We start from the raw sequence: 14,041 nt of genomic DNA on the forward strand, positions 1-14,041 counted from the left end.
TTAGTGACAGAAAGTGTATATGCAGCATGCCTTTATCTTTTATATGCATCTAGCATATAAAGGCCATAAGACAAAGTACCAGAAGTAACAATTATCCTGCCATCACTATAATCATGAACAATACATGTATCATCCTCAAATTGAACCACTAAGCTAGCCTTAATAATGGCACAGATAGATAAAAAGTTCTTCTTGATCCGTGGTACATATAATACATGGGACACATTGGAAACTATAGATGATTTATAATCCTGTACGCTGCCATAACAAGACCCTTGTATAGGCTACTTATCATCTTTGAGTGGATGGAAGAGTGTCAAAAGACCTAAGATACTCTTAAACCCTAGTGAGTGCACCAATTCTACAATCTCCCAAAACTAGGATATCATTTTGCATGTGCACATTGATGCCTTGACTCTTGCAAAACAATTGGCTCCGTTTTGGCACAACCACCAAAAGAGCGTAACATGGATTTCCCCGTTTGCATTGCCAACCACCAAATGCTGAATGATGTTCACATTGCCAACCACTAGTTGAATGATGTTGAATAAAACTACACTGCCATGGAACGAGAAGGACTTTCCATGGTCTATGCTGTGAAGAACCAAAAACATGAGCTAGTCGCTCTAGTGGATGTATACACACGACTGTCGTATTGTTGATTCCTATCGTTATCTCACTACCAAGGTAAGCACTGCTTATACCCCCTTGGAATCCTTATTTTGTACAATCACATTTGGAAGCAGCTCTGCAACATGTGCACCACCAAATGCCACCTATTTGTGTGGCATACCCATAACAAGACATCTCGAACGAGGAATCTCGAGAGGCCCTAGAATTTTATCGGTCCATGGAGCCTGCACTTGAGGTCAAAAATGAAGAGGAGGAAACCATAGACACAGTGCTCAGGACAATGATGATGATGATGTGTTTGGTAGGAAAGACTTCTCCGAAGAAGGTCCCCCAACTAGTGATGGAAGTGGTCCCAGCGTGCATCCCCAGGGCCCTTCACCATCAAGTGGCCCCTCTTCCTTTACACCTACTTCGTGTCCCTCTATCAACAAAGGCAAAAAGAAGGTATAAGCCTTGGCGACACCTTAGCCCCTTGACCAACCCTCTACCTTCGCTACACCTCTCCTTGCCTTCACTTCACCCAGCCACTCCTCCTTGGGGATCCCGACTGGCATGCCTTTCCAACTTTGCCATCACCCCCCTCATCTTCCAATTTGGCCCCACTACTAACCTCTCTTGATGACATCCTCAATGGACTCCCTAAGGCCCCAACCTCACAAAGCGGACCATCCCTTTCTTCCACTCGAGGTCTTAGAAAAGTGTGAGATCCCTAAAGCCCCCATCTCGTCCTCAAAGAGAACAATAGCAAGAAATTTTAGAAATGGTTGAAGAAGAAATTTTTTCGAGTGAATTGCAGGTGAGATTCTTAGAAGAGGACGCATGTATGTGCAATGGTCGAGATACGTTGAAGCCACTGAAGTTCCCGAGGAATTTTCTAAGAATTGGGAAAATGAGTTAAGCTAGGTAATGTTACTAACTTTGCGAGAGCCAAAAGTTAACCAAGAACCTCCTAAGCTCACAAGATCAGCAAAGAAGGAAGCAAAACAAAGCTTTGGCTGACATGGAAGAGCGAGAAGCAAAAAAGAACCTTGACAAGAAGAAAGGACAATAACAAGGAGCATGCTTTGCAAAAGGTTCCTAGCCTTTTCAAGTCCTTCGATGTTGATGAGAGGAAGGTGGTTCACCCATGTGCACAACGTTCGAGGGGTGATCAAACAGGATCCTCATATCATGGAACTACTGAGGTGAAATAGTAGAGACTGATGAGGACCCCAAACCTATCTTCATATGATGGACCTGTAGAGGTGAAAGAGGTGAATATTGCACAGACTGGCATGGACCCCACTTTGCAAGAAGAGATGCATTAATAACTCTTTTAAAATAGTTCAAGGACTTATTTGCTTGGAGTTATAATAAGGACATGAAGGGAGTGCTGTCGAAAGTGGTGCAGCACACCATCCCTATTATGGGGAAGATTTGAGGCTAGTCAAGCAACATCCATATTAAATGAATCCGAAATGCTTAGTAATTGTAAAGGAGAAAATTGATAGATCATTGCTATGGATTTAATTTACGAAATTGAGCACACGGATTGGGTATCACCAATTGTGATCGCACCTAAGAAAAATGGAAAGCACATTCTCAAAAGGGTGACAGGCACAAAAACCTGTAGTTTTTTGGATGGATTCTTAGGATACAACCTATAGTTTTTTGGATGGATTCTTAGGATACAACCTAGTATCCATTGCACTTGAGGACCAACATAAAACAACTTTCACCACCACATGGAGACCTTTTACATATAAGGTCATGCCATTTGCATTGACTAATTCTCCTGCAACCTTTCAGAGATTAATGAGCATAGCCTTCAAGGATTACCTATAAAAATGGCTAGAGGTATTTATTGATGATCTCTGTCTACATTTGCAATGGTTGGAAGGTGTTTGAGATGTGTCGATTGTATTGCATATTCTTAAACCCTTTAAAATGCCAATTTTAAAGGGTCGATTGTATTGCATATTCTTAAACCCTTTAAAATGCCAATTTTGAGTAAAGCATGAAGTAATAGTAGGGCATATTGTGTCCAAAAATGGGATCTCCATAGATGATAGTAAGGTAAAACTCATCCTACAGATACCACCATGCTTCAACTAAAAGGGAGTATAATGGTTTATGGGATAGGTCGGCTATTACTAGAGGTTTATTGTGTTCTATGCTAATATCGCTATAAGATTTTGATTGTATTTAATTGGACTGAAGAGTGTCAACATGCGTACGATGAATTAAAGAAGGCATTAGCCAGTGCGCCCATCTTGAGACCACGTGCATATCGATGCATCAAACTTCGCAATTGGGTGTGTTTTAGCACAACTAGGGGAGCATAAATTGGATTACCCAATCTACTTCTTCACAAGTTGACAGCTCAATGAAGCTGAGATGAACTACACCGCAAGTGAGAGAGAAGGACTAGCCATGGTATGGTGTATGTGGTGAAAAAGTACATTGTTTTGGCTAATAAATTCATCTTCTTTGTGGATCATCAAGCTTTGTTGTACTTGGTCAATAAGCTTTGCACGACGGGCTAAATTACACGCCGGTTGTTGCTATTGATGGAGTTTGACAGTTTGGTCATCATTAAGGTTATCAACTCATTCCATATTCTTTGGAAACTAGCCTCATCATCCCCTAATAAATTTATGTGTTCTTTATCAACTTTTTCAACAGTTTACGTTGTAAAATTTATAGAACTCTTATGCTTCGGGGTGCTAGCGGTCCAACTATACCACAAGTCCAAAAGAAAAGTTAGCAAATCTAAAACAAAAATAGAAATGTACTATTAGCTCCAAAAACCAATGCTAGGTTCGCGTCACTAGACCACAATGCAAAGGAAAGAGTCCCATCGGGCATACCACTGTAAGAAAATATTTTGAAGCCTAAGCTATGGAGCTAAACCCAAGCGCAAGAACACCTAGTAAAGAAAGCTGCTCAAAAATGACAACTCTCCTCAAACTCCCAAAGGCGAAGCCCAACAAGAAAAAGATATATGGCTGGAGTGTGGATCTATGTTCACTGTCTATAATATGCAATGCAATCTTATCTAAATATTCCTTCCACTCATTGGCTCAATGTTTATGCATAGGATGTGTGTATTAAATAGAGATAATCATCTTCACAAGACACAATCAAGACAAAATGTGTATATCAATGCTAATATATTTATGTCACCTCATATAAAATTATTTTCATCACACACTTTGACAATGAACAATCTTGTTTTAATGTGTTTTTATTAGCATATGAGAGTGTTGCAATTTATAAACAATGGTATTGAACAAAAAATATCTTATGTTGAGCTTTCATGGTTAGCTTGAAGGTTTGCAAGCTCCTTCTCCTTTCATTGAGTCTGAATTCCATCTATGTTGTTGTTGTTCTTGTTGCCATTCTTGAGTGTGAATATCACCTCTCAATGCTCAAGACACATAATCAATCAATATAATTGTATAATTTTTATCAAGGCCTATGTGTGTATAAATTTTAAGTGAAATGTGTTGTGTGATTTCTCATTTTTTTAGAGAAGGAAAGAATTCTCAGAAACTACCACATGTAATTTATATTATCCCACATAGAATAGAAGGCTTTTAACTTTTAGGGTGTATATACCATATTGACCACACTGCATTTTTAATCAAGTATTGAGAGAGAGAGAGGTAGAGATAGAGGTTACTCTTCTCGCACGGCTGTTGTGTGCATTGCCTCACCCGATGCAGATTTTTGCTATATCCGGTGGTTACGCTGCCCTGGTTATTACTCTTTGGGTGGACAAGGCTATTGTGTGCCCGCCTCTCCTGGCACCCGTTGTACGCCCTCCTTTTGTTCCCCTGCACCTTCTTGTTCTACACGGAGATGCTTGGCCAAAAGGCACCGTTTTGCCTCCCTTCAAGAATGCCCCTTTTCAAAATTGTGGGTATGCCCACGTTCCCCCTTTTATCAAGGGTTGTAACCTTTCTAAAGTCACCTTTTTTTTTTTGGTTGCTCAAGGTTTTTCTTTCTTTATTATTGCTACGCAAGGTGTTTCTTACTTATATTAGTTTCTTTCACTTTGCTTATGTTACGCTTCTTCTATAACCATCTCCTATGCTTTTGTGCTATAGTAATGCACATCTCTTTTCTATGAGTATTGTGCAGGCTTAATATGTGCACGTCTTCGCCCTATCATCGTAAAGAAACTCCATGTGATGCTTCATAGGTGGAAGGTCTCAAATGTGCACCCCTTCACGTGTTTTTCCACCACAAGGCCGGCTATACAATGCTCCTCTCGGCTATCCATCTCGATGATGTCCCTCCCCACAATACTAGACGCCCCTTTGTGATGGGTTCACCTCTCTAAGAAACCTCATTTTGATCACTTTGACTTCCTTCTCTAGTAGATAATTCTCTTTGTCTCTTTTATAGAGAATCTCTTTCAATAGTTGCATGGCCTACTCATCATTATGTGACCCTCGTAAGTATAATGAAAAAGTGCATCATCCTCAAAAGGGGAGGGACCACTAATTGCATAGTCAGTTGTTGGCGAAGAAGAACCACAACACTCAAGCTATCCCACAGGTTGGTCACCGTACCCTTGGTGGTGTGGACGAGGATTCCCTAAAACCTTGAACATCCCAAGCCTCATCGTGTCCTTAGATAACCAATAACACTCAACACTCCTCTCGCCTCCATGTGTCGACCATCCCCTCAAACCATTACGAAGGTCTAAAACCTCACCCACCAGGACAAAGAAGCCCACCCCCCAAATGTCAAATTCATCGAAACTTTAAGGTCACCAAGAAGAAGTGGGTACCTAAGAGTACCTTGGCTAGCCCAAGGGAAGTACGTGCCCAAGCAAAGACCTGGCAGCCCGCACTATTTGGCTAGAAGCCTACTTATGAGCAAAAACCTACCAAGGGGGAGCCTTAAGCAAAGGATTTATACCCTCAACCCGAGCCCCATTGGATCCCCATCAACCTTGGCTAGCCAAGGAAAGTATGCTGCTCAACAAAAGACCTGGTAGCCCCCACCATTTGTCTAGAAGCCTATCCAAGCCAAGACCTAGTAGCCCCTACCATTTGTCTAGAAACCTACCTATGAGAAAAAATTTGCCAATTGGCAGCCTCACAAAAAGTTTTGTTTGGGTCACAAAAGCATTGTTGCCTACACCCCAAACTCCTAAGCTAAATAAAGTCAAATGATTGCCCCAACACCCAATGTCATTCCAAAATAGTCAACACTTCGATGGATCCCAACAAATCTTCTAGAAGCTTCAAGGCTCCCCTCTATTTGGGTTTTTAGGTAAAGGAACCATGTACCACAAGTCTCTACAAACACACCATCAAACATCAAATCAAGGATGGAGTGGAGACCTAAAGCCATGCCTCAGGCACTACCCCCAAATTTTAAGCAAGAGGAGTGGAGAGTAGTGGCTTCCACCTCGACTCACGTGCCAAAACAACATTTAAAGGAGTTGGAAGAGCCTGTAGACAACAATAGCAAGAGTTGTCACCAAGTCCATGTATGGTGGCCATAGCCCCTTCAATCCAAGTCAAAGAAGAGCCACCCACACAGGGCCAAGACCCCTAGAGAGCCGTGTAGCACTCCCTAATTAGCATCATCATGCGATCTCAAGGCTCAAATGGATCAAGGTCCCATAACACCCATGTGTGCAACACCACATCACTCCCTCATTGGCATTGTCACGCGATCTCAAGGCTCAAATGGCTCAAGGTCACATAACACCCCTGTGTGCAAGCACCAACTCACCAACTAGAAGGCCAAATTTTAATCAAGTGCCAACAAAGCCAACAGCAATGGCATGAAAACTTTTGTCACAGGCGAGCAATTGCCTTTGGTCTTGAGCCCACCAAGGTAATATTAATTATACATACATACATATATATATATATATATATATATATATATATATATATATATACAAATGGGATATAAGCCTTTTGTAGTGCCTTGTGTGGGCTCGATATTAATAATATAATATAATATAATATATATATATATATATATATATATATATATATATATATACCTAGATGAATCCAAGAACATGCCCAAATTCACCTTTTAGGAATGTGCATGTTATATACTCATGGTAGTCAACCCACAAGACTATATAACTATCAACTCCATTATGCATAGTATGGACTAGATAATACAACATCCCCACTAATGTCATCAGTGCCCAATAGTGGGTGTAGATCTCTGTATCAAGACATGCTCTCACACACGCACTCACACACACACGTAAGATCATATATTCACACAAAGCCCTTCGTCCCGAGTTTCTGTTAAGCCTCCGGAGATGCAGGGCAAACTCAGCCATAATGAAGCCTAGCACTAAGGGAAGTAGCAAATAGAAAGAATTAGTACAACAAATAAGTAGTTGATAGAGCACATGCACCGCTAAAGAGCAAATAGAAAGAATTGGTACAGCAAATAAGTAGTTAGTTATAAGTCTTTTGTAGCGCCTTGTTACCCAATGAGCAAAGGGGTTGCCCACATTTGTAATGTAGTGCCGCCTAAAATAAATATGCATAAATATATACCTGGAATGATTGAATATGCTTTGCTAAAGCAGCTTTATCAAATTGTTTTAAGTTTTTTAGTTATTCAAGTGACTTGTGGAGTTGATGTCTTGTGGTTGTGATAAACTCCTAATTGCTCCTTGAAATAAGTGATCTTTTCTCATTTTTTACATCGACGTCTAGCTAACCTGTCATCCAACCTAGCATAAATTACCTTATCTTGCATGTTTTTCCTTTTTTCTTTTAATGTCAAAATGGCTGAATTAGACAAAGGTATAGAAACCAAAACTATTATATAAATTTCATGTTTAACACTTTTGCTAGTTCTAAGCACATCATATTCAAAATTGCGATCCAAAATGGCCCGTTTTTTTTCTTGCAATGTCTCCCAAAACATGATCTTCCAACTTCAATAACATGTAATCTAACACATTTCTATACAAATAGATCATGGAATATCAAAATAAAAAGAGGCAGCATCACAGCATCCGCCAACAGCGAGTAGATCTCACTGTCAAATACTTTTTTGTTATTATTATTAGAGTTAAGAATATTGATCCGTGAATAAATAAAATTTTCATCTACAGAGCCGTTGCAGTTGACTACGCCTCACAATGCCAATCAGCTGTAACAAATTGCTTCTACTCAATGACACAAAAGGTATAATTGATTAAAGGAAGCACAAAAACACCTGATCAAATGAAATCTGATAAGCTTTCAACGGGCATGAAATTTGATCATAGGCCAAGATATAGTATCAAGACATATGCACTACGACGTCAGCTTACGTGTTGAGCCTCTTACAAGATCATAGGTGAACATTCTCTTTAGCCTTAACATCCATCCAAAGATCTACATCCAAAGGTATTTGATAAGGAAGACCTTTTCTTTGAAAAGAATTGTAGAAAGGGAACAATGCTTGCTCTACTAAATTTGATGGAAAGATGTCAAAACAAATATTCCATATGTTATACAATAGTTTTAAAAATGAAAGAATAGCCACATCAAACAAAGGGTAGGTAAGATAATGGTTATAATATTTAGAAAGAAGCATGGTTCTCAAAAATCATATGAACTATATACATATCGTCAATTGTACCACATTCCTTGGTTTTATGAAAACCATTCCAATGTGGATCTAAAACATGTGCGTAAAAAAACCCAAGAACTCGTGAGTATTATATACTCCAAACTTTATAATAGAGTCTTATAGCAAAGTTATCCAATCTCCACTAAGAGAGTACATTTAGAAAAAAATATGCATGCAAAGAGATGTTTTTGAGGTTGAACCTCCAAAACACCCTCCACGTTTAGCACACCAATAAATAATGGGAATCCATATATGACAATGTAACATATTTTGTCATGGGGGTCATCAATGGTGTGTGCCGCTCTTCTTTATAAACTCGTCCTCGACCAAATTGACTTCCTAATTTCTTCACATTGCTCGTTTTCAATTATATCTTGTATTGGACTCGGATAGATATCAAGCTCCCGTGTTTGTCTTATTGACACGATGGAGAGGAGACCGGGCCCACCGTCGCTCTCTGACGGATTCAACCCCTTTTTTTCAAAAAGCCATATTTGTTTTACATTATTATAACACATCTTCAACTAGTTGAGCATCAACCATGGTGTAATGTAGTGGTAGGTGCATTGGGTAGGTAGGAGGAGGTCGTAGGTTTGAATCTTGAATTCAACCATAATTTTTAAAACTCTTGCAAGAGTGGATTCACGCGTGTAGGATTTGCGTGTCTGTAAGAGTGTATATCTCAATGAGTTAGAGAGAGAGAGAGAGAGAGAGCATGTGTGTAAGAGTGTATATGTCAATGAGAGAGAGAGAGAGAGAAGAAGAAGAAGAAGAAGAATGAGAGAGAAGAAGAAGAAGAAGAAGAAGGCTGTTTTAATGTCGTAGGAACAATCCCAAGAGACCAAACTAGATCTATCCGACAGGAGAGATATTCGAACACAAGACGTGTTGAGAGAGAGAGAGAGAGAGAGAGAGAGAGAGAGAGCATGTGTGTATGCTCTGTGTGTGATGTAAGAGTCTGTAGGAGAGAGAGTGAGTGAAAGAAAGAGAGAATTCACACTGGAAATGAGAGAGAGAGCATGTGTGTATGCTCCATGCGTGATGTAAGAGTCTGTAGGACAGAGTGAGTGAGTGAAAGAAAGAGAGAATTCCGGTCACTGGAAAAGTCTAAGTTGCCATCAAAAAAGGAGAATTGACTACGAAAAGGCCCACATTCTCAAGCTTCTGAGGAAAAGACAAACAAGCTTGAGATCTATCCACAACCCCTTGGATTCCTGTTGGCACATTACTATTGCTAACACTCACCAAGATACATCAAACGGAAGTGATCACACGTTGATTCACATCACTATCTATTGGCTACATTTGGTGTTCGTGGCACTGAGCAAATCATCTCACAGTGAAGGAGATTTCTTTTTTAATTTACCGCCGGTGAGGAAGGGCTTTTCTGTTGTTCATGGGCCTCTATTTTTTACTTCTTCGTTCAAGCCCATATGCATCAAGAACGCATGGAGTGTGCGCCCCGCTTGGATGATACTGGGCACAACACACGAGCACTCATAGACAGATCATGGTGGGCACCTCTTTACAAACTATTTGTTGGAGCCAATCAACTAATCAACATGACTATGTTATGTAATCGATCCTAGAGATCCTATTGGTTTGGCAACGTAAGATACGAAGCCAATCATTTGGCACCCATTGCTGTTATGAGGGTTCTCTGCCAACATTGCCCCAAGGGATATCTATAATCGTGGTAAAAGGTCACGTGTCTTGACCTTCAACAACATTTCAAACCGTTCTCAATAGATCTGAACGCTACTCATTTGTCCACTCAATGGCATTGTAATTGTGCAACCTTTTGGCAATGGAAAATCAATGGAACCAGTTAAAGAAGCTTCATATTAGAATATTGCACTTCATTCCTCATTAAAAGTAGCCACAAGCTTGCCCAATGCATCATTCCAAGTGATTGCATATATTCAAAAGATCCATTGCGTGGGAGAGAACTGAGTGCCACAAGGGACTATCACGCCTTGCCTAGCCTTCATCTCTGCAGCTTAAAATGCGAGATAACGAGTGTTAATATGAGCAAAACAAAGTTATCAGAGTGTACACCTGACAGCTCTACATCTATAGGGCATTGTCCATCTTAAAAGAGTTCTATTTGCATTAACTAAGGAGGGCTTTGTCAAGATGCGACAGCAGATTTTCTGCATTTGCTTCTAGAGAATGTTGTAGTGAACTCAACAATCTGCTGTCATACTCTACAAAAGAGACGCTATCAAGCTAGACTAGAAGAAGTAATGGTGCTGTTCAATTCACGCACTTTTGTGTACACAAATGTAATGGGCAGTTCCACATTTACACAACGTATCAATTCCAAATTATTGAATTGTGACATGGTGTTGCATTCAACTGTAATACAAGTTTTTTTTTTTAAAGTGAAGCTATTCAAAACCCTGAACATGTGTATGACACTTCATATGCTTCTCCATCTCATGGTCACTTGTAAACTTATTGAAAACCGACCCAGTATGGTGATTAAAACCAATAACATTTAATTCACAATGCAGAACTTTCCAAAGTTCTGCTACAAAAATCCCTTGTGAAGTATAATAGCAGTCGAGAGAAGTAAATTACAAAATGCCAGAAGGTTGTGAGTAGTAGTAAGAGACATAATTGGCTGGATTGATCGGTTCCTAACCTACAGAGACAGCAGTTCTTTTGGTACAATTTTATGCAAACAAAAGCCCATTACCAAGTACTGCTTGCATGATACCACAAAAGTCTTCAAAGAAAAATGCAACAGTTATCCTGTGGTGATGCAAGTATTCAACTTCGAACAATTTGAAAAAAATTGGGGATATCCCCCTGAACTCTCATTGACAATGATATTCAAGATGCACACCACAAGAAGCCAGTGAGGTGTCTGTATCCACCTAACAAGCTTAGACACTTAACATAATCAGGCAAACTGATATGAGGCAAAGCAGTGCCCACTTTGACCCTCCATTAATGCCTTCAGTTCCAACTTTTGGAAAGGGCTGCAAGGAGAAGACACTATAAGAACTTGTTATATTCTCATATTTTTACCACGTTAGTGCTGCTATCATGTTAGAAATTGCAAGTCACTATTTGCAATATGTGGAAGCGCTTGAACTACACACAAAAAAGGATCAACAAGTGTGCACCTGAGAACAACAGAAGGATACTGCAATCATGTACCTGCTGTTGGGATCGTAGTAGAAACCATGAACTGAACCATCACGGCGAGAAAGGCATACATAGTAGAACCCAGCAATGGTCAGCCCACAGTCCGCACCTACATTCACAAAAAACTTTTCCTTCCATCTCTGCAAAAAAAACATTTAAGCTTTGTTATTCCATCATCTGACCAGAAACACCATCATTGATAATCAACACATCTAATTTCCTACCTACATCAAGTTTGCTTTCTGCACCAACAAAAGAAAAGGAGTTATGTGGCAAGTTGCAACACACTTATTGTGCCCCTAGCTTGAGATGGCTGGCCGTTCTATTTACAGGTTGCAAACCCAAAGCTTGGCATCACATCGCTCTTCTTCTGAGCATTCCCATGATTCAAGAAGCTCAAGTATCGTAGTATAGCCCATCTCTCTTTCGCAGGCCACACTGGTGTCACGAACTACGTTCTTCTTGCCACCATATGGTGCATCCCCTCTTTCTGGTCCTACTCCCACTCATACATAAGCCAAAGCAGCTAATCCAAAATTACCTCTAGTCATGAGTACACGGCAACATGATGCTTAAGAAAAAGTCACTTAGGATATATCATCACTCTGCCCAAGGGGATAGGCATTGTAGATCCTGAGTCCAAGGAAGAGTCTTTAAGCTTATTATTTGCAGTCTTTATACAGGGGGGAGCCACCAAATGTCCTCCTGGGTGCCAGGATTGCAGGACGCACACTGTAGCCTGGTAAACCTTGGACTCCAGAAAACAGATGTGCAAAGCTGTGCAAGCCAGACTCCTCTTCCCAGTTTGCAGCTAGTCTTCTGCAAACTGCAGCCAACCCTTTTCCAGAATCCTGCTTGCACACAGGAAGAGCAGCTGAGGCAACCTCATCTACAATAACCTAGCACATGCCCTAAGAGTCTCAATCTTCCACTTGATTAACTGCACAACGGAAGACAGCATGAATGCAAAAATAATCACGTGTATGTGTGCAGTGACTATGTGAGTCTCAATCTCCGCCACCAGACACCTCCCCCCCTTCCCCCCCTTCTTCATTTGGCAATTTGTATTTCAAAAGAGAGTTTACAAAGCTGTGTGGACAGTTGGCCATTTCTCATCCAAGTTAACAGGATAAAATTAAACAATACAAGCAGCTCCATGACAATGTCGATGCCAAGGATGGCCCTTGCCACATGGGACCACACCAAAGTAGCCAGCACTGAAGGCACACGGTGAACCCTAATTGGCCTGCACCCAACACTCTTGTTGCCACATGGAACTGCACCAAAGTAGCCGGCAATGTGGGCACACAGCGGACCCCAAATGGCCTGCACCCACAGGGTAGGCTTCTCCAATAATGGAGTTTCACCCAAACTTATGGGAGTGGGAGACATTTGGTCACAGGCCACGGCCACAACCAAAACCTTAATCATACATGGTAACATGCAATCCTATGCCAATCCAAGAAGGCATCCCATAGTACATGGTAACATGCAATCCTATGCCAATCCAAGAAGGCATCCCATAGTACTGAAGCGACACACTGGACGAAGTGCTAAGCACTCCTGGTACCTGCATCTCTTCGCAACAAGCACATCATCCATTCTCAAAGCGTTGGTGGGTTATCCCTTTGGCATTGATTCCTCACTTCTTAACTAGGCCGTTGACCTCCCAAGATGCCCTTCCCCCCTTTGGTCTTCTCCATGGATGCCTACTTTTTTCACAAGAGCCCACCGAGGAGGATCTCTGCGCTCCACCTGGTTTGCACATCCCTCCTCCCATAGGATGCTGCAAATCCAATGGGCAACTCTTGATATAGGAGAACATTCACTAGCTAGAATGCAGTTTTTTTTTTTTTCCGAGAAAAGATCCTTTCATTAGTTATATAAAAACGCCCGTAGGGCTACAAAAGATCTCTCCTGCTCATAAGAAAAACAGAGCAGTGAATACAGCAAGGCAGCCCGGGAGACTCTCCCTAGGTGCTGCAAAATACAAGCATCAGTACAAAGGACTGAGGGGCTAAATCCTACAATAGGGGGGGGGGAAAAGCCAAACAGGTGGCCTGTAATGCTAACGGGGGGATCCCGTGTAAGGTGTAGAAGGGGCCGCTGCGCCAGGTGGTGTGAAAGGCCTGGCGCCGCAAGATCACCTCATCCGAGTCGCCCCGGATGCGGTCATACTGTCCTCGCAGGGTGTGGATCAACTCCTGCCAAATCCCCCGTACAGTCTCTGCTGGTGGCTCCAGTCTCCCCTCAAAGGCCGTGAAACACCGGGCCCTCCAGGTGAACCAGATGGTGAGGCTGCTGAGGAGCTCCCATCGTAAATCCCTCTCCTGTGTCCAGCTGGCGGACGAGAAATCCGGTGCCGGAACCAGGCGAGGCTGGCCCCTAATGAATCTGATGGCCTGACTGTCCTGCTCCATCTCAGAGCCCATAGCAGGCCCTGACGAAGTCGACCAAGCAGCGGCACCCCACGTAAACATACCCTCTGGAGAGAGGGGGGCCAGAATACGCAGCATCCGCAACCAAATCTGTTGCGCCTGAGGGCAATCCCAAAGGCAATGTCTCTGTGTCTCCATAGGGTGGCCGCATCGGACGCAGGCCGCCGGAAGACCGCTGTAAACAAGCCAGGTGCCAACTGCTGAGCCCCTGT

General features: G+C 41.8%; 1 protein-coding gene across 3 annotated transcripts in view; it reads right to left on the bottom strand.

Moving 5' to 3' along the window:
* Positions 1-10,713: 10,713 nt before the first annotated feature.
* The window catches only part of LOC147610109 (glucose-induced degradation-like protein), an 86,002-nt gene continuing 82,674 nt past the window's right edge, over positions 10,714-14,041 (bottom strand). For 2 of the 3 annotated variants that reach the window (XM_086786752.1, XM_086786750.1), the window contains 2 exons: positions 11,370-11,531; positions 10,714-11,222 (listed from right to left, as the gene is read on the bottom strand). In XM_086786752.1, coding sequence (XP_086642878.1) covers positions 11,127-11,222; positions 11,370-11,531 — 258 coding nt within the window. In that variant the 3' untranslated portion in view covers positions 10,714-11,126. The remainder of the gene's footprint in view (positions 11,223-11,369; positions 11,532-14,041) is intronic. The other variant, XM_086786751.1, reaches the window with a different exon arrangement.

Source organism: Cibotium barometz, chromosome 50, assembly GCF_041138505.1.
Source record: "Cibotium barometz isolate CiBa-2024 chromosome 50, ASM4113850v1, whole genome shotgun sequence".
Classification (NCBI taxonomy): Eukaryota; Viridiplantae; Streptophyta; class Polypodiopsida; order Cyatheales; family Cibotiaceae; genus Cibotium; species Cibotium barometz.